The sequence below is a fragment of the Ammospiza caudacuta genome, chromosome Z, assembly GCF_027887145.1.
Source record: "Ammospiza caudacuta isolate bAmmCau1 chromosome Z, bAmmCau1.pri, whole genome shotgun sequence".
Lineage (NCBI taxonomy): Eukaryota > Metazoa > Chordata > Aves > Passeriformes > Passerellidae > Ammospiza > Ammospiza caudacuta.
In genome coordinates, this window is record NC_080632.1 from 72,031,698 (window position 1) to 72,051,269 (window position 19,572).

General features: G+C 53.9%; 2 protein-coding genes across 2 annotated transcripts; both read left to right on the top strand.

Annotated features, from left to right (window-relative positions):
- Window positions 1–825: 825 nt before the first annotated feature.
- Window positions 826–7,704, top strand: LOC131571643 (serine/threonine-protein kinase PAK 3-like). The gene is made up of 12 exons (XM_058824422.1): window positions 826–904; window positions 1,846–1,883; window positions 2,322–2,444; window positions 3,409–3,553; window positions 4,239–4,302; window positions 4,936–4,984; window positions 5,294–5,406; window positions 5,665–5,782; window positions 6,554–6,653; window positions 6,925–7,121; window positions 7,219–7,356; window positions 7,603–7,704. The coding sequence occupies exons 1-12, from the start codon at window positions 826–828 to the stop codon at window positions 7,702–7,704; spliced, it is 1,266 nt and encodes a 421-aa protein (XP_058680405.1).
- A 3,252-nt stretch (window positions 7,705–10,956) lies between these two features.
- LOC131571644 (serine/threonine-protein kinase PAK 3-like) lies at window positions 10,957–17,834 on the top strand. Its single transcript, XM_058824423.1, has 12 exons — window positions 10,957–11,035; window positions 11,977–12,014; window positions 12,453–12,575; window positions 13,540–13,684; window positions 14,370–14,433; window positions 15,067–15,115; window positions 15,425–15,537; window positions 15,796–15,913; window positions 16,684–16,783; window positions 17,055–17,251; window positions 17,349–17,486; window positions 17,733–17,834. Exons 1-12 carry the CDS (start codon window positions 10,957–10,959, stop codon window positions 17,832–17,834), a joined length of 1,266 nt encoding a protein of 421 aa, XP_058680406.1.
- Window positions 17,835–19,572: the final 1,738 nt, after the last annotated feature.

Below are 19,572 nucleotides of genomic sequence, written 5' to 3' on the forward strand. Positions count from 1 at the left end.
TTCTATCCATTGGTGCAAAGCAATTAACGTCAATACAACTGGCAAAAGTTTTACAGAAATTTATAAGGCACGTATGCACATCTACTTCGGCACCTAGTCTAGCATACACAACTTTTCCTGAATCTCTTCTAATGGGTTTCCATGCTGACGGCCTTGTCTTCTTCCTTGCTATGGATACACTCAAAAACCATCAACTGCTATTTCTTCCATGAACTCGGCTTTGCTTGCAGGCCAGCTGTAAAGCCCCTCCATAGGTCAGCATGCACCCGCGTGCTCCAGGAGCAACTGCAGCCTACAATAGTCCTGGAAATTTATTATCTTTGCTTCGTTTGCCATCTAAATGTCACTGAAGAAGTTAGGCTTTTCCAAACCAGCTAGGATGCCACCTAGAAGAAGCAGACTTGCTTTCAGTCAAAGCTTTTGGGACCAAGAGTCATGTTTGCTTGCATTGCTTGGATGCCGCTTGGATTGGTGCATTTTCTGAGTTCCCCTGGCATGCCTTGAGCACTGCCTTTGTGAGTGAGGAGAATTTCCCAGGCTTTTCTTTTGCATCAGCTGTACACAAGGTTGTCTTGCTGGGCACAAGAAAGCCACAGAGCAGCTGCCATTGTGAGGTCAAGCCAGAGGTGCCACGTCACAGTGCTGTCAGCACAGCGTTGTCCCGGTGCGCGCCAGGCCTGGTCGTCCAGAGCAGCTCTTCCGCTGGCTCCCTGCAGGAGGATCCTTGTGCTCAAGGAGCTCTCAGCAGACGGCCTGCACCCCGAGAGGAGTCTTGGCTTTCCCTTGGCTGGCACTCAGCGTGCAAACGCGCACAGCACTGCCAAAATGATTGGGCAAGTCTGTGCCGCCGTTTGCACCATCTTTTCTGTTGTCTATTCTGGCTACTACCTGACCCAGCTGACTCGTAAGTAAAGGTTTCTCCTGGGGCTGGCATTGCCCGACTTTTGCTTGGCTCTGCTCTTTATGCCGCAGCAGTGGCCCAGTTTCTTTGGGAACAGAATGGCCGTGAAGGTGCCACTGCTTTGGTCAATGTCCTGCCAGCAGCATCAGCTACAAAGGGGGCATCTGTACTGGGTAGCGCGTGCAGACTATTTGCCATGCAACCTGCAGCGGTTGCCTTCCCTCCCCGGGAGAGTGCGCGGCAGCGGAGTCTGTCATTTCCTCAGCTTGCTGCTTCAAGCAAGACAAGCTGCAAATTGCAGACTCTGAGGGCAGATCCTCAGAAGTATTTCTACCAACTCACTGGTTCTCTCCAGGAGTGAAGGAAAGCACCTTTTGCTCCATATTCTACCCCTTAGAGGCCTTGGCTGCATGACTTGAGCCTTTGATGCTGTGCCAAGACTGCGATTGCCTTGGCCATGCAGCACAAACTCCAGTGCAGGGAGGGTTTGCTGCTGAGCCCAGCAGCTGTTCCTGGGCTGCTTCAGCAGGGAGCTGCCACAGGGAAGGGACCCTTTGTGGAAGCTTTGCTGGGCTATCATCTTCAGCCAAGGGATGGGAATTAGGGCGTGCAATTTAAAAGAATGTATATGGAAAATGCAGGAAAGGGAAGAGGGAAATGTAGCTTGAGCTGTTAGGCACAAGAGAAGCTCAAAGTTTTGAAGAGCAGCGGGCATTTCCAGCACCGTCTTCCTATTTCTCTCTTGGCAAAAGAGGCCCAAATGTAGCCAGAGGCTCCTCTAGGGTCCTTCTTGTTCTCTTGCTTGCTGTGGGAAAGAGCTGTTGCTCCTGGAGGCATGTTGGGAAAGGGAAATGCTCTGTGTTGGGACTGCCTTGTGCTGTGGGAGTGGCCAGCACAGGCACTTTTCTAAGGGCCTCTGGTTCCTTTTGCCTTGCTGGCTGCAGGTCACCTGACACGCGGATGGAGACAAGCCTGTCCTTTGGTGAGTGGCAAAGGAAGCTGAGACGTTGCTGGCGTGTGAGAATTGTGCAGCAATTCTGCCAGCTTGGCCTGTTGCAGCCGAGTGTGGAGTGCCGGCGTGGGAGGCTGAAGGAAAGGCCAGCTGCCCGGTGGCATCAGCAGTAGCAAAGGGAGCACTGGCTGTTTGCTGATTTTCCAGTGAAAAGCCTTTCAAGAGATGAAAGGCAAAAGGGACAGCTCCAAGGCATCTTGCTGCTTCTAGGCAGCAGGGAAGCTCAAATGCACAGCAAGATGGAGTAGCAGCTCGTTCAGCCAGCTTCCTCGGCTTTGCGTGACTCAGAGGCCCACTTGTATCAAAGTCTATGATTTGCCCTTCTTCTGGGTGCTTTCCCAGCTCAATAGAAAGCAGCTCCTAAGGCACTGGCTTTTGCCCATCTCTCTCACTTCTGTCTGCCTGCAGGGCACAACAGCAGGGTCAGCAGCTCCTCTGGCTGCCTCTGTCATTGAGGAAGAGGATGAAGAGGAGCAAAGGAAGATGAAACCTTCAGCCGCTGTCCCTTCACAGCCTGAACTTGCAGAGCCAGTAAGTGACAGCTGAGCTTGGCACTGCCTTTGGCGCACGGCCAGGCTACCCGTTTTGGAGCAGCCCTTGTTGCTCGTGGCTGAAGATGCTGGCAGCCGTGTGCCTGCTGTGACGTAGTGCGGCTTCAGGCAAGCTGGGGAGCCCTGGCCAATGGGTTCTGAAGTTTGACATTGAAGCTGGGATGCTGAGAGGGCGCCAGAGTGTCTCTTGGGATCAGACAGGAGGCAGCATTGAGTGACTCTCAGTGCAGGAGTCAGCCCCTTGTGCCCGTTGTCAGTGCAGGCTGCCTGTGGTCAGCGGACCGCGCGGCCCAAATACGCAGTTGACAGCCTTGCAGGGTACCTGGCAGACACTGGCCCCTGGAAGGGACCTGCTGTCTCCGTGGACTAATTAGCTTCAGGCTGTGCTTCACTTCCAGCCGGTCAGAGCAGAGTTTGGAGAGGAGAATCCTCGGCAGCCCTGCATTGTAAAAGGGCGGGTGGGTCTGGGCAGGGCTGGAAGGCGGCTCCCAAGGGCCGCTCTCTAAAGGCTGCCATAGAGAAGGGAAATCCGTGAAACAGATCAGAGAAGGGACACGCTGCGGGCTTCTGAGCAGACTGTTGCCTGCCAACTCCGGGCTGATTTCATTCCGGCCCAGGAAAAGACAGGAGGAGGAAAGCAGCGAGGCTCTGGGGCCCTGCTCTGATCTCTTTGTGGATTTGGCAGCCCCATCGATACCTTGTTGCCAGTGTCTTGCAGAAAAGCTGAACACGTGGAGCATGGAGGTGGTCGGGAGGGGCTGGATCCAAGTAGCCTTTGGGCTTCTCCCGAAGGTGCCTTTGAGAAGGGGACATGGGAACTGCTCCAGCTGGAGAGGCCTGGCCGTGGCTGGCAGCACCTTCCCAAGGCCTTGCTTTTGCTGTGCGCTTAGGGGGGGGCATGAGTGCCAGCCACCCTTCTGACGGGCAATCCTTTCTTGTCCCAGCGCAAGACACGCTCTGCCATTCAACCTGGTGCCGCCGGACCAGCATGGCCTGCAGCAGCCAGCTCAAGCCCCGCTGCCGGCACTTCCTGCAGCAGCGCAGCCCAGCAGCCCGAGATGAGGGAGGAGCAGGGCCTGAAGACACTGAGTACGTCCGTCTGGTGCATTTCTTGTCTGCCAGAGCAGGGTCTTGTGCGAGTGTCTGGGTGTAGGCTGCGCCAGATGCTGGCCCTCAGTCTCAGAGGCACTTAGGCCTCTCTGCAGAAGGTGTTGTACTGCTCTGAGGAAGCGCGGCAGCGCTCAGGGAGTCCCTGCTGCCTGTGAGGGCGGCTGGGCCTGGCTTGGCCCTGCCTGGGCTGCCTTCTGGGCCAAAGACAAAAGCAGAGATTGTTTCTGCTTGAGCAGAAGGCTGGCACGTAGCAAGTGACTATTGCCCAGGGAGCTGTCTGGCCCCAGGTGTTTTCTGGCTCTGGTTCTTACTCCTCCTCCGGCCCAGACACTTTGTGTCCCTGGCAGTGGACCTGCCAGTGATGGTGGGTGTGACTGCGGAGGCAGCAAAGGCCCTTGCTTACCTCTTAGGGCCCCCTTCTTAAGGGCTCATCATTTTGGCTTATCGCGTGAGATGCTGCTCTTGAAAGAAATCAAGGCCTTCTTGGAAAGGCCACCTGATGAAAGGTGGAGAAGATGGCCCTCCCACTTGCTGGTCTCAGCAGCTGGAAGCCGCGGGACCGCAAAGGGCCCAGAGCTGCGGGCAGTGGGGCTGCCTTTGGGACGCTCTGGGCAGCGGCGTCTCTGTGTGCGAGTGAGCGCCCTGCACTGCTTTTGTCTTTCAGGGAGCATCGTGAGTCCGGGCCGGCCAACGGGCAAATACACGGCATTTGAGGAACTCGGGCGAGGGTAAGCGTGACGTCAGCTCATTTTACAAAAGCGTGGGCCAGGTCTTTGGCTGGTGCAATATCAAGCGTGAAGTCAGGCAAGCTCCAGTCATGGTCAGGCTCCGGCTTGACCTCGTGTCGCCTGCCTGGACTGCTCGGTCAGAGCAATGCAAAGGCCTCATCAAAGACAAGTTGATGCTGGCAGTGTCTTGCTTGCAGCAGTGAGGAGCAGGAGCTGGGAGAAGCCCTGGCCCTGCAGCTTTGTGGCCTGAAAGAGCACCTTGCCATCCAAGAAAGGTCAGATTGTCAAGGACAGTCTTCTGACTCAAATTGTTCTCCCTTTTTTGACACACACATGCATGCACACCCGCACAAGGAGAGAGTTCCCCTTAGGTTCTGAAATGACCTGGCAGGGTGTGCGCCTTGGAGATTTCCAGCGGCCCTTGGTCTTCATGCTGCACCTTAGTGTTCCCTTGGACAGCCTGCCCCGCATGGCAGAGGGCTCACGGGCTAACATGCTGTTGGCCGAAGAGATGCTGCAGCCAGGCATTTTTTCTAAGGAAGGCGTCCAGGCAGCCTGGGGAGATCTGCTGCCTGGGCTTGCTTTCACTGCCAGAGGGATAAAGGTCTCTTTCTGCTGCTTTGGTCTTTCTAGAGGGTTTGGAGCTGTTTATAAAGCCCTTGACACCAGCAGCGGACAACAGGTAAAGTGCCAAGAGCCCCACGCCATTTTGCAGCTCTGGAGCGCTTTGCCCGCTGCTGTGAGCTGTGCTTGGAGGTTTGGGTGGCAGCTCCATGTCTGCAGCAGGGGCTGTTCCTCTGAAATACAGTCGAGGCTCAGGCGGCAGAATGCATTTGGGATGGCTTTTGGTGCTTCTGCTAAGCTCTGCTGTCTAGTGACAAGGCACTTTGGCCCAGCGTGCTGCCTCATTGCACCAGCACTCGCTCCGTGCTCCTTGTGATCTCGAGCGGGGTGCGTCTTCTCAAGGTACCGGTGGCCAATGTCATTGCAGGTGGCAATCAAGATCATGTCACTCGAGGAGGAGATGTCCGAGGAGCTGGCTGCCAATGAAATCCTGGCCATGAGGGACAACAGGAGTCCCAATATCGTTACCTACTTAGACAGGTTGGCATATTCTGGTGTCAATGTAGCTTTAGCTGGTGCAAGCGCAAAGAGACGATGCCCTTTGGTCGCTGGCAGAGAACAGAGCTGGGGATGATTTCTCTGCGTGTCTCCAGAGCGTGGGAGGAGGTTGAGCTGGTGTTCAACAGTCTCTTGTGGCACCCGTAGCTTGGAGAGCAGCTGCAAAAACCTGTCTCAGGCCCTGGGGTGACTGAGGCTATGCCCATTCTGTTGCTCCATGCCGTGGTTTTCTTCTTTCAGCTACCTGGTGGATGCGGAGCTCTGGCTGGCCATGGAGTTCATGGACGGCGGCACCTTGTTTGATGTGCTGAGGGCAGTGTACCTGGAGGAAGGACAGATAGGCGCTGTCTGTCGGGAGGTGAGGGATCCCGCTTGTGCTTGCCCAAGACTGCCCGGATGCTGCTTGTCAGCTGGAGCTTAAGGAGAGCCGAGATTTCTTGCTCTCACCTTTCTTTTGCTGCTGCTGCTGCTGCTGCTGCTGTCACGCCACACAGGAGAAGAAAGAGCATGGGAAGTGTACTGCCTGCCGGTGCCCTCGCACTCCTCAGGCTCTGTTCTTGCACTCTTCCATCCTGTCTGTCCTCTGGCCTTGGTGCTCGCTCACTGGCTCAATTTCTCTTTCTTCCTCTTCTCAGCTTTGCCTGGGAATGTTTGCCTGGAGCCTGTCTGTCTGTCCTACATTGCTTGCCACTGGAAGGCAGCATGCGGGTGGCAGAATTTCAAGCTAAGGGCAAAGAGCTGTCCTCAGCTTCAAAGGCTAGCATTGCAGCCTGCATGGCGATGCATTGTGGAACAGCTCGAAGGTGCTGCTGTCACCAGCAGCTTCCTCTTCTGCTGCCACTAGGCTTCCCCAAAATTCTTTGCCGTGCCGCCTCCCAGCCAAAGGTGGCGCGCTTCCTACCCAAGGCCGGTGGAACTTTTGGGAGCCCAGATGCCTTTGCTTGGAAATCTAGAAAAAACTTCCAAGAGTGTTGAAGCAGCAAGCTCTTCATGGTGACAGCAGCGTGATGTTTCGCCCTCGCTCACAATTCCCTGAGAAAGCCGCCAATCCCCTTGAGCTCTTTCCTTGCGGGTGGGATGAAATCAGATCCTGCAGGTTAACTTTCCCTCCCTCCTTTTTCTCTCTCAGTGCCTGCAAGGACTGCATTTCCTTCATTCCCGCCAAGTCATCCACAGAGACATCAAAAGTTGCAACGTCCTGGTGGGCACGGACGGATCCGTCAAGTTGGGTGGGTATCCCTGCTGGGCTGCAGCATGTCCAGCATATGCCGTGCGCTTGCATTTTGGTGACGGCCACTGGGGCAGAAGCGCGGCTTGGCCAGTGCGTGAATCGTCAGGGTGTTTTTGAAGCGGCCGATGCCTTATTTGCCTGGCTCCAGGCACGTGGAAGGAGAGCTCAGCTGCTTTTTCAGTTAGATTCAGCATGGCCTGGTCAGGGCAATGGTTTTGGCTGCTTTGCCAGTGGTAGCTGGCTTTGACAGGCTTTGTTTTTGTCCTCAGGTGACTTTGGCCTCTGTGCTCAGCTCAGCCCTGAGCACAGCAAGCGCAGCTCCAGCGTCGGCACTCCCAGCTGGATGGCACCGGAGGTGGTGAGAGGAGAAGCCTACGGCCCCAAAGTGGACATCTGGTCCCTGGGGATCATGGGGCTGGAAATGGTGGAAGGGGAAGCTCCTTACCAGCGGGAAGCCCGTCTCCGGGTAAGGTGCAGCTTAGCAAGAGGGCTCTGTGTGGAGAGAGCTGTGTGTGGCTAGCAAAGGAGCAGGTGGAGTGTCCTCTTGCATCCATGTGCTGTAGGTTTTTGAACTGCTAGAAAGGAACGGGCCCCCAAAACTGCAGAACCCCAGGCACCACTCGGCTCTCCTGCGCGACTTCCTCCGCTGCTGCCTGCAGGCAGATGAGGACAGGCGCTGGTCTGCCCAGGAGCTCCTACAGGTAAGAAAAAGCAAAGGGGCAAAAAGCCCTGGCAGCTGAGGACACCTGCATGAAGGGATGAGGAGGAGGAGGAGTGTGGGCCACGTGGCACAGAAAGCTGCCAGGACAGGAAGGCGCAGGGGGACATGCTGCCCTCAGTGCTCTTTGTGTGTCTTGCTGGTAGCCAGGGAATCCTGCTTGAGCCCGCAGGCTCAAGTGATCCTGGAAAGTAAGAGTTCCTTTCTTTGTTCTTTTTCCTCTGGGCAGCATCCCTTCGTGACCTCAGGCGATCCTGCCTCCAGCCTGGCTGCTCTGATCATCTCAGCCAAGCAAGTGCAGGAAGACTGGAGAGGAGACACCTGCGCCTGAGGAGGCCCTGATGCCCCGCCAGCCAAGAGGAGGGAAAAGGGGATGTGTCATCTTTAGGCAGAGCTTCAGCCATCCCCCGAGGTTGAAGAGGAGCTGTGCCGTAGCCAGGAAACATGATAGTGTAGATATTTGCTCAGTTTAGCTGTTAGGTTAGCTGTTAGGTTAGCAGTTAGGTTAGGTTGGGTTAGGTTAGCATTAGGTTGGATTAGATTAGGTTAGGTTAGGTTAGGTTAGATATGTTGTTAGGTTCAATTTAAAGCTCTGTTGTTTTTCTTTCTGCAAGAGATGAAAATTGAAAAAAATTAGGAACTATAGGGATCAACTTTTAAGGACTATAGAACGTAGACAGCTTGGATAGTAGAGGATTGTTTAGCTTAGGATAGAGTGTTGTTAATTTAGGGAAGCTTTGAAGTAGAAATGAAAGAATTGTCATAATAAGAATTAAGCAGTGAGAGGAAAAGCTGGGCTGCAGCAGAACTGGAGCCTGCAGGCGCTCCAAGCTGTCAGCCTGAGCAGGCCACCTGCAGGACAGAATGATGAAGATGAAGAAGCAGCGAGGGGATACTTTGTTTCAGCCCGAGTGTCAATAAAAGTCGAAAATATCCAGAGTGTTGTAAGACTCCCTTCCTTGCCAGGCTGTAGCTAAGTGGACAGTCCCTTTCAGAGGCCCAAAGAACATAGTGAGGTAAGCAGCTTTGCTTACCTGAAGTGTGGCATGCCTGTGGGAAGCTGAGAGACCTACAGGTAATGAACACCAGGTAATGAGCTGCCATTCAGGACAGCACTAGGAGGCAGATGTGCAGTCCTTTCTGGGCCTCTTGTCTTGATCAGATGTCAGGCTGATCAGCAGCAATCACCATTTTGTTGCCACCCTCCTCTCACTATGTCACCTGTGGGATGGAATGGCATTCTCACAGCGGCAGCATCTGGCATTTCCTCCCTGCTTCTCTTTTCCCCGCTTTTCACCCCAGACCCCCAGGGACCCTCTGGGCCAGCCTCATCCCCTACAGGGGTGTGCAACCACCAGGGCCTCCTGCAGAGCCCCATTCCCACTCTGCTGCCTCCTTGGCCTTTTCCCACCTCTGGGCCAGCCTGCTGTTGCCAGGTGTTGGAAACATGCACACAGCATAGCACACCTGTCATTGAGCAATTTGATGCAGGAGCCCCTGCTGAGCACGGCTCCCCACCCCGGCCCTTTTCCCACCCAGCTGTGGCTCCATTTCGCCTCCATCTGCTGGCATACCCACTGAGAGGGACTGCTCAGGGACTGGATGCTCCTTGAATGTTGCCCACAGGCCTGATTTCCACGCCTCCCCATTCCTCCTACCCCTAAGGCTGCCTCAGCCGTCTGAACACAATTTTTCTTACTCTAATGGCTTCCTGTGCTTTACTTGATACTGTAAGCAGAAGTACACCGTTTTGATTGTCTTTCTTCTAGAATTAATAAAAATAAGTTTGAAGTACTCCTAGATTTTGCCATTGAAAACTTGAGGCAAGTGCACAAAGTAGAGAAGCTTTCTGTGCAGCTTTTCAGTTAATTTGAGGTCCCCTTACTCTTCACTCACTTTCAGCATATCTGTTGATTTTCCTTTGCTCTCATCTTTTAAGCTTCATCCCTTGTCTATCGATCTGCAAAAATAGCCTGTAAACCCAACGCAAATTTACTATCCTTTGTATTTTTCCTCTTCTGGAAAAGCTGAGGCTCGTGTGATCTTCTCCTGTGATCTAGACTTTGATTCCAATCTTGGCTCTGCCGAAGTGCAGAACAAATGTAATTTATTGCCTGCTAGTGTGATCTGCTAGCAAAGGTCACATTTAGAGCTAAGCATGATGCTTCTCTCCCTCCGTTGAATACACATCTTTGTGTCAAGGCCTGGTGACTTCCAGGAGCACCTGGAAGCTACTGCCAAGGACAAAAGTCTCACTCTTGCTGGTTTTGACACTGATTTGTTGGGAGGATTTTGATCTACGTCGACAGTGATCTACAGGAACTGGATCCTTGACACCAAGTGCCTTCAAGCAACATCTCTAAGCAGAGTGGGCAATGAAGTCCAGATACTAATGAGTTGTGGTTTGTTTTAACTCTGTCTAACATATGGTACACTATCCCAAAACATGTTATTTTTGAGTGCTTCAGGCATTGAAAACTTAGGTTTATTCTTGTCAACACTTTTCTTTCCTCTCTTCAGAAATCTGCATGTCCAGCTACTAATTTCTTTCTCAGCTTGTTGAAAAGTTACCAGTCAGACAAGACTTGTTTCTTGACCCAGAGATGGGGCAAGCGTCACCGTTAGGCCGGACGTGGCATACACACGTGATCAGGGTCCAAGAAGAAAAAGGTTTGTTTGTTTTATTCTGCATGTTCTCCAGCTTATACACTCTTAACAAAGCGTGATCTCAAGTCACTAACTACATCACAATAACTTCTTCTATCCATTGGTGCAAAGCAATTAACGTCAATACAACTGGCAAAAGTTTTACAGAAATTTATAAGGCACGTATGCACATCTACTTCGGCACCTAGTCTAGCATACACAACTTTTCCTGAATCTCTTCTAATGGGTTTCCATGCTGACGGCCTTGTCTTCTTCCTTGCTATGGATACACTCAAAAACCATCAACTGCTATTTCTTCCATGAACTCGGCTTTGCTTGCAGGCCAGCTGTAAAGCCCCTCCATAGGTCAGCATGCACCCGCGTGCTCCAGGAGCAACTGCAGCCTACAATAGTCCTGGAAATTTATTATCTTTGCTTCGTTTGCCATCTAAATGTCACTGAAGAAGTTAGGCTTTTCCAAACCAGCTAGGATGCCACCTAGAAGAAGCAGACTTGCTTTCAGTCAAAGCTTTTGGGACCAAGAGTCATGTTTGCTTGCATTGCTTGGATGCCGCTTGGATTGGTGCATTTTCTGAGTTCCCCTGGCATGCCTTGAGCACTGCCTTTGTGAGTGAGGAGAATTTCCCAGGCTTTTCTTTTGCATCAGCTGTACACAAGGTTGTCTTGCTGGGCACAAGAAAGCCACAGAGCAGCTGCCATTGTGAGGTCAAGCCAGAGGTGCCACGTCACAGTGCTGTCAGCACAGCATTGTCCCGGTGCGCGCCAGGCCTGGTCGTCCAGAGCAGCTCTTCCGCTGGCTCCCTGCAGGAGGATCCTTGTGCTCAAGGAGCTCTCAGCAGACGGCCTGCACCCCGAGAGGAGTCTTGGCTTTCCCTTGGCTGGCACTCAGCGTGCAAACGCGCACAGCACTGCCAAAATGATTGGGCAAGTCTGTGCCGCCGTTTGCACCATCTTTTCTGTTGTCTATTCTGGCTACTACCTGACCCAGCTGACTCGTAAGTAAAGGTTTCTCCTGGGGCTGGCATTGCCCGACTTTTGCTTGGCTCTGCTCTTTATGCCGCAGCAGTGGCCCAGTTTCTTTGGGAACAGAATGGCCGTGAAGGTGCCACTGCTTTGGTCAATGTCCTGCCAGCAGCATCAGCTACAAAGGGGGCATCTGTACTGGGTAGCGCGTGCAGACTATTTGCCATGCAACCTGCAGCGGTTGCCTTCCCTCCCCGGGAGAGTGCGCGGCAGCGGAGTCTGTCATTTCCTCAGCTTGCTGCTTCAAGCAAGACAAGCTGCAAATTGCAGACTCTGAGGGCAGATCCTCAGAAGTATTTCTACCAACTCAGTGGTTCTCTCCAGGAGTGAAGGAAAGCACCTTTTGCTCCATATTCTACCCCTTAGAGGCCTTGGCTGCATGACTTGAGCCTTTGATGCTGTGCCAAGACTGCGATTGCCTTGGCCATGCAGCACAAACTCCAGTGCAGGGAGGGTTTGCTGCTGAGCCCAGCAGCTGTTCCTGGGCTGCTTCAGCAGGGAGCTGCCACAGGGAAGGGACCCTTTGTGGAAGCTTTGCTGGGCTATCATCTTCAGCCAAGGGATGGGAATTAGGGCGTGCAATTTAAAAGAATGTATATGGAAAATGCAGGAAAGGGAAGAGGGAAATGTAGCTTGAGCTGTTAGGCACAAGAGAAGCTCAAAGTTTTGAAGAGCAGCGGGCATTTCCAGCACCGTCTTCCTATTTCTCTCTTGGCAAAAGAGGCCCAAATGTAGCCAGAGGCTCCTCTAGCGTCCTTCTTGTTCTCTTGCTTGCTGTGGGAAAGAGCTGTTGCTCCTGGAGGCATGTTGGGAAAGGGAAATGCTCTGTGTTGGGACTGCCTTGTGCTGTGGGAGTGGCCAGCACAGGCACTTTTCTAAGGGCCTCTGGTTCCTTTTGCCTTGCTGGCTGCAGGTCACCTGACACGCGGATGGAGACAAGCCTGTCCTTTGGTGAGTGGCAAAGGAAGCTGAGACGTTGCTGGCGTGTGAGAATTGTGCAGCAATTCTGCCAGCTTGGCCTGTTGCAGCCGAGTGTGGAGTGCCGGCGTGGGAGGCTGAAGGAAAGGCCAGCTGCCCGGTGGCATCAGCAGTAGCAAAGGGAGCACTGGCTGTTTGCTGATTTTCCAGTGAAAAGCCTTTCAAGAGATGAAAGGCAAAAGGGACAGCTCCAAGGCATCTTGCTGCTTCTAGGCAGCAGGGAAGCTCAAATGCACAGCAAGATGGAGTAGCAGCTCGTTCAGCCAGCTTCCTCGGCTTTGCGTGACTCAGAGGCCCACTTGTATCAAAGTCTATGATTTGCCCTTCTTCTGGGTGCTTTCCCAGCTCAATAGAAAGCAGCTCCTAAGGCACTGGCTTTTGCCCATCTCTCTCACTTCTGTCTGCCTGCAGGGCACAACAGCAGGGTCAGCAGCTCCTCTGGCTGCCTCTGTCATTGAGGAAGAGGATGAAGAGGAGCAAAGGAAGATGAAACCTTCAGCCGCTGTCCCTTCACAGCCTGAACTTGCAGAGCCAGTAAGTGACAGCTGAGCTTGGCACTGCCTTTGGCGCACGGCCAGGCTACCCGTTTTGGAGCAGCCCTTGTTGCTCGTGGCTGAAGATGCTGGCAGCCGTGTGCCTGCTGTGACGTAGTGCGGCTTCAGGCAAGCTGGGGAGCCCTGGCCAATGGGTTCTGAAGTTTGACATTGAAGCTGGGATGCTGAGAGGGCGCCAGAGTGTCTCTTGGGATCAGACAGGAGGCAGCATTGAGTGACTCTCAGTGCAGGAGTCAGCCCCTTGTGCCCGTTGTCAGTGCAGGCTGCCTGTGGTCAGCGGACAGCGCGGCCCAAATACGCAGTTGACAGCCTTGCAGGGTACCTGGCAGACACTGGCCCCTGGAAGGGACCTGCTGTCTCCGTGGACTAATTAGCTTCAGGCTGTGCTTCACTTCCAGCCGGTCAGAGCAGAGTTTGGAGAGGAGAATCCTCGGCAGCCCTGCATTGTAAAAGGGCGGGTGGGTCTGGGCAGGGCTGGAAGGCGGCTCCCAAGGGCCGCTCTCTAAAGGCTGCCATAGAGAAGGGAAATCCGTGAAACAGATCAGAGAAGGGACACGCTGCGGGCTTCTGAGCAGACTGTTGCCTGCCAACTCCGGGCTGATTTCATTCCGGCCCAGGAAAAGACAGGAGGAGGAAAGCAGCGAGGCTCTGGGGCCCTGCTCTGATCTCTTTGTGGATTTGGCAGCCCCATCGATACCTTGTTGCCAGTGTCTTGCAGAAAAGCTGAACACGTGGAGCATGGAGGTGGTCGGGAGGGGCTGGATCCAAGTAGCCTTTGGGCTTCTCCCGAAGGTGCCTTTGAGAAGGGGACATGGGAACTGCTCCAGCTGGAGAGGCCTGGCCGTGGCTGGCAGCACCTTCCCAAGGCCTTGCTTTTGCTGTGCGCTTAGGGGGGGGCATGAGTGCCAGCCACCCTTCTGACGGGCAATCCTTTCTTGTCCCAGCGCAAGACACGCTCTGCCATTCAACCTGGTGCCGCCGGACCAGCATGGCCTGCAGCAGCCAGCTCAAGCCCCGCTGCCGGCACTTCCTGCAGCAGCGCAGCCCAGCAGCCCGAGATGAGGGAGGAGCAGGGCCTGAAGACACTGAGTACGTCCGTCTGGTGCATTTCTTGTCTGCCAGAGCAGGGTCTTGTGCGAGTGTCTGGGTGTAGGCTGCGCCAGATGCTGGCCCTCAGTCTCAGAGGCACTTAGGCCTCTCTGCAGAAGGTGTTGTACTGCTCTGAGGAAGCGCGGCAGCGCTCAGGGAGTCCCTGCTGCCTGTGAGGGCGGCTGGGCCTGGCTTGGCCCTGCCTGGGCTGCCTTCTGGGCCAAAGACAAAAGCAGAGGTTGTTTCTGCTTGAGCAGAAGGCTGGCACGTAGCAAGTGACTATTGCCCAGGGAGCTGTCTGGCCCCAGGTGTTTTCTGGCTCTGGTTCTTACTCCTCCTCCGGCCCAGACACTTTGTGCCCCTGGCAGTGGACCTGCCAGTGATGGTGGGTGTGACTGCGGAGGCAGCAAAGGCCCTTGCTTACCTCTTAGGGCCCCCTTCTTAAGGGCTCATCATTTTGGCTTATCGCGTGAGATGCTGCTCTTGAAAGAAATCAAGGCCTTCTTGGAAAGGCCACCTGATGAAAGGTGGAGAAGATGGCCCTCCCACTTGCTGGTCTCAGCAGCTGGAAGCCGCGGGACCGCAAAGGGCCCAGAGCTGCGGGCAGTGGGGCTGCCTTTGGGACGCTCTGGGCAGCGGCGTCTCTGTGTGCGAGTGAGCGCCCTGCACTGCTTTTGTCTTTCAGGGAGCATCGTGAGTCCGGGCCGGCCAACGGGCAAATACACGGCATTTGAGGAACTCGGGCGAGGGTAAGCGTGACGTCAGCTCATTTTACAAAAGCGTGGGCCAGGTCTTTGGCTGGTGCAATATCAAGCGTGAAGTCAGGCAAGCTCCAGTCATGGTCAGGCTCCGGCTTGACCTCGTGTCGCCTGCCTGGACTGCTCGGTCAGAGCAATGCAAAGGCCTCATCAAAGACAAGTTGATGCTGGCAGTGTCTTGCTTGCAGCAGTGAGGAGCAGGAGCTGGGAGAAGCCCTGGCCCTGCAGCTTTGTGGCCTGAAAGAGCACCTTGCCATCCAAGAAAGGTCAGATTGTCAAGGACAGTCTTCTGACTCAAATTGTTCTCCCTTTTTTGACACACACATGCATGCACACCCGCACAAGGAGAGAGTTCCCCTTAGGTTCTGAAATGACCTGGCAGGGTGTGCGCCTTGGAGATTTCCAGCGGCCCTTGGTCTTCATGCTGCACCTTAGTGTTCCCTTGGACAGCCTGCCCCGCATGGCAGAGGGCTCACGGGCTAACATGCTGTTGGCCGAAGAGATGCTGCAGCCAGGCATTTTTTCTAAGGAAGGCGTCCAGGCAGCCTGGGGAGATCTGCTGCCTGGGCTTGCTTTCACTGCCAGAGGGATAAAGGTCTCTTTCTGCTGCTTTGGTCTTTCTAGAGGGTTTGGAGCTGTTTATAAAGCCCTTGACACCAGCAGCGGACAACAGGTAAAGTGCCAAGAGCCCCACGCCATTTTGCAGCTCTGGAGCGCTTTGCCCGCTGCTGTGAGCTGTGCTTGGAGGTTTGGGTGGCAGCTCCATGTCTGCAGCAGGGGCTGTTCCTCTGAAATACAGTCGAGGCTCAGGCGGCAGAATGCATTTGGGATGGCTTTTGGTGCTTCTGCTAAGCTCTGCTGTCTAGTGACAAGGCACTTTGGCCCAGCGTGCTGCCTCATTGCACCAGCACTCGCTCCGTGCTCCTTGTGATCTCGAGCGGGGTGCGTCTTCTCAAGGTACCGGTGGCCAATGTCATTGCAGGTGGCAATCAAGATCATGTCACTCGAGGAGGAGATGTCCGAGGAGCTGGCTGCCAATGAAATCCTGGCCATGAGGGACAACAGGAGTCCCAATATCGTTACCTACTTAGACAGGTTGGCATATTCTGGTGTCAATGTAGCTTTAGCTGGTGCAAGCGCAAAGAGACGATGCCCTTTGGTCGCTGGCAGAGAACAGAGCTGGGGATGATTTCTCTGCGTGTCTCCAGAGCGTGGGAGGAGGTGGAGCTGGTGTTCAACAGTCTCTTGTGGCACCCGTAGCTTGGAGAGCAGCTGCAAAAACCTGTCTCAGGCCCTGGGGTGACTGAGGCTATGCCCATTCTGTTGCTCCATGCCGTGGTTTTCTTCTTTCAGCTACCTGGTGGATGCGGAGCTCTGGCTGGCCATGGAGTTCATGGACGGCGGCACCTTGTTTGATGTGCTGAGGGCAGTGTACCTGGAGGAAGGACAGATAGGCGCTGTCTGTCGGGAGGTGAGGGATCCCGCTTGTGCTTGCCCAAGACTGCCCGGATGCTGCTTGTCAGCTGGAGCTTAAGGAGAGCCGAGATTTCTTGCTCTCACCTTTCTTTTGCTGCTGCTGCTGCTGCTGCTGCTGTCACGCCACACAGGAGAAGAAAGAGCATGGGAAGTGTACTGCCTGCCGGTGCCCTCGCACTCCTCAGGCTCTGTTCTTGCACTCTTCCATCCTGTCTGTCCTCTGGCCTTGGTGCTCGCTCACTGGCTCAATTTCTCTTTCTTCCTCTTCTCAGCTTTGCCTGGGAATGTTTGCCTGGAGCCTGTCTGTCTATCCTACATTGCTTGCCACTGGAAGGCAGCATGCGGGTGGCAGAATTTCAAGCTAAGGGCAAAGAGCTGTCCTCAGCTTCAAAAGCTAGCATTGCAGCCTGCATGGCGATGCATTGTGGAACAGCTCGAAGGTGCTGCTGTCACCAGCAGCTTCCTCTTCTGCTGCCACTAGGCTTCCCCAAAATTCTTTGCCGTGCCGCCTCCCAGCCAAAGGTGGCGCGCTTCCTACCCAAGGCCGGTGGAACTTTTGGGAGCCCAGATGCCTTTGCTTGGAAATCTAGAAAAAACTTCCAAGAGTGTTGAAGCAGCAAGCTCTTCATGGTGACAGCAGCGTGATGTTTTGCCCTCGCTCACAATTCCCTGAGAAACCGCCAATCCCGTTGAGCTCTTTCCTTGCGGGTGGGATGAAATCAGATCCTGCAGGTTAACTTTCCCTCCCTCCTTTTTCTCTCTCAGTGCCTGCAAGGACTGCATTTCCTTCATTCCCGCCAAGTCATCCACAGAGACATCAAAAGTTGCAACGTCCTGGTGGGCACGGACGGATCCGTCAAGTTGGGTGGGTATCCCTGCTGGGCTGCAGCATGTCCAGCATATGCCGTGTGCTTGCATTTTGGTGACGGCCACTGGGGCAGAAGCGCGGCTTGGCCAGTGCGTGAATCGTCAGGGTGTTTTTGAAGCGGCCGATGCCTTATTTGCCTGGCTCCAGGCACGTGGAAGGAGAGCTCAGCTGCTTTTTCAGTTAGATTCAGCATGGCCTGGTCAGGGCAATGGTTTTGGCTGCTTTGCCAGTGGTAGCTGGCTTTGACAGGCTTTGTTTTTGTCCTCAGGTGACTTTGGCCTCTGTGCTCAGCTCAGCCCTGAGCACAGCAAGCGCAGCTCCAGCGTCGGCACTCCCAGCTGGATGGCACCGGAGGTGGTGAGAGGAGAAGCCTACGGCCCCAAAGTGGACATCTGGTCCCTGGGGATCATGGGGCTGGAAATGGTGGAAGGGGAAGCTCCTTACCAGCGGGAAGCCCGTCTCCGGGTAAGGTGCAGCTTAGCAAGAGGGCTCTGTGTGGAGAGAGCTGTGTGTGGCTAGCAAAGGAGCAGGTGGAGTGTCCTCTTGCATCCATGTGCTGTAGGTTTTTGAACTGCTAGAAAGGAACGGGCCCCCAAAACTGCAGAACCCCAGGCACCACTCGGCTCTCCTGCGCGACTTCCTCCGCTGCTGCCTGCAGGCAGATGAGGACAGGCGCTGGTCTGCCCAGGAGCTCCTACAGGTAAGAAAAAGCAAAGGGGCAAAAAGCCCTGGCAGCTGAGGACACCTGCATGAAGGGATGAGGAGGAGGAGGAGTGTGGGCCACGTGGCACAGAAAGCTGCCAGGACAGGAAGGCGCAGGGGGACATGCTGCCCTCAGTGCTCTTTGTGTGTCTTGCTGGTAGCCAGGGAATCCTGCTTGAGCCCGCAGGCTCAAGTGATCCTGGAAAGTAAGAGTTCCTTTCTTTGTTCTTTTTCCTCTGGGCAGCATCCCTTCGTGACCTCAGGCGATCCTGCCTCCAGCCTGGCTGCTCTGATCATCTCAGCCAAGCAAGTGCAGGAAGACTGGAGAGGAGACACCTGCGCCTGAGGAGGCCCTGATGCCCCGCCAGCCAAGAGGAGGGAAAAGGGGATGTGTCATCTTTAGGCAGAGCTTCAGCCATCCCCCGAGGTTGAAGAGAGCTGTGCCGTAGCCAGGAAACATGATAGTGTAGATATTTGCTCAGTTTAGCTGTTAGGTTAGCTGTTAGGTTAGCAGTTAGGTTAGGTTGGGTTAGGTTAGCATTAGGTTGGATTAGATTAGGTTAGGTTAGGTTAGGTTAGATATGTTGTTAGGTTCAATTTAAAGCTCTGTTGTTTTTCTTTCTGCAAGAGATGAAAATTGAAAAAAATTAGGAACTATAGGGATCAACTTTTAAGGACTATAGAACGTAGACAGCTTGGATAGTAGAGGATTGTTTAGCTTAGGATAGAGTGTTGTTAATTTAGGGAAGCTTTGAAGTAGAAATGAAAGAATTGTCATAATAAGAATTAAGCAGTGAGAGGAAAAGCTGGGCTGCAGCAGAACTGGAGCCTGCAGGCGCTCCAAGCTGTCAGCCTGAGCAGGCCACCTGCAGGACAGAATGATGAAGATGAAGAAGCAGCGAGGGGATACTTTGTTTCAGCCCGAGTGTCAATAAAAGTCGAAAATATCCAGAGTGTTGTAAGACTCCCTTCCTTGCCAGGCTGTAGCTAAGTGGACAGTCCCTTTCAGAGGCCCAAAGAACATAGTGAGGTAAGCAGCTTTGCTTACCTGAAGTGTGGCATGCCTGTGGGAAGCTGAGAGACCTACAGGTAATGAACACCAGGTAATGAGCTGCCATTCAGGACAGCACTAGGAGGCAGATGTGCAGTCCTTTCTGGGCCTCTTGTCTTGATCAGATGTCAGGCTGATCAGCAGCAATCACCATTTTGTTGCCACCCTCCTCTCACTATGTCACCTGTGGGATGGAATGGCATTCTCACAGCGGCAGCATCTGGCATTTCCTCCCTGCTTCTCTTTTCCCCGCTTTTCACCCCAGACCCCCAGGGACCCTCTGGGCCAGCCTCATCCCCTACAGGGGTGTGCAACCACCAGGGCCTCCTGCAGAGCCCCATTCCCACTCTGCTGCCTCCTTGGCCTTTTCCCACCTCTGGGCCAGCCTGCTGTTGCCAGGTGTTGGAAACATGCACACAGCATAGCACACCTGTCATTGAGCAATTTGATGCAGGAGCCCCTGCTGAGCACGGCTCCCCACCCCGGCCCTTTTCCCACCCAGCTGTGGCTCCATTTCGCCTCCATCTGCTGGCATACCCACTGAGAGGGACTGCTCAGGGACTGGATGCTCCTTGAATGTTGCCCACAGGCCTGATTTCCACGCCTCCCCATTCCTCCTACCCCTAAGGCTGCCTCAGCCGTCTGAACACAATTTTTCTTACTCTAATGGCTTCCTGTGCTTTACTTGATACTGTAAGCAGAAGTACACCGTTTTGATTGTCTTTCTTCTAGAATTAATAAAAATAAGTTTGAAGTACTCCTAGATTTTGCCATTGAAAACTTGAGGCAAGTGCACAAAGTAGAGAAGCTTTCTGTGCAGCTTTTCAGTTAATTTGAGGTCCCCTTACTCTTCACTCACTTTCAGCATATCTGTTGATTTTCCTTTGCTCTCATCTTTTAAGCTTCATCCCTTGTCTATCGATCTGCAAAAATAGCCTGTAAACCCAACGCAAATTTACTATCCTTTGTATTTTTCCTCTTCTGGAAAAGCTGAGGCTCGTGTGATCTTCTCCTGTGATCTAGACTTTGATTC

Excerpts from the sequence above, each read along its gene's own strand:
- LOC131571643 (XM_058824422.1), top strand. The coding sequence starts at position 826 with ATGATTGGGCAAGTCTGTGCCGCCGTTTGCACCATCTTTTCTGTTGTC. Across the intron at positions 1,884-2,321 it reads GGAGACAAGCCTGTCCTTTG|GGCACAACAGCAGGGTCAGC; the intron begins GTGAGTGGCAAA and ends GTCTGCCTGCAG. Across the intron at positions 5,407-5,664 it reads ATCGTTACCTACTTAGACAG|CTACCTGGTGGATGCGGAGC; the intron begins GTTGGCATATTC and ends TTCTTCTTTCAG.
- LOC131571644 (XM_058824423.1), top strand. The coding sequence starts at position 10,957 with ATGATTGGGCAAGTCTGTGCCGCCGTTTGCACCATCTTTTCTGTTGTC. Across the intron at positions 11,036-11,976 it reads CTACCTGACCCAGCTGACTC|GTCACCTGACACGCGGATGG; the intron begins GTAAGTAAAGGT and ends TGCTGGCTGCAG. Across the intron at positions 17,487-17,732 it reads CTGCCCAGGAGCTCCTACAG|CATCCCTTCGTGACCTCAGG; the intron begins GTAAGAAAAAGC and ends TCCTCTGGGCAG.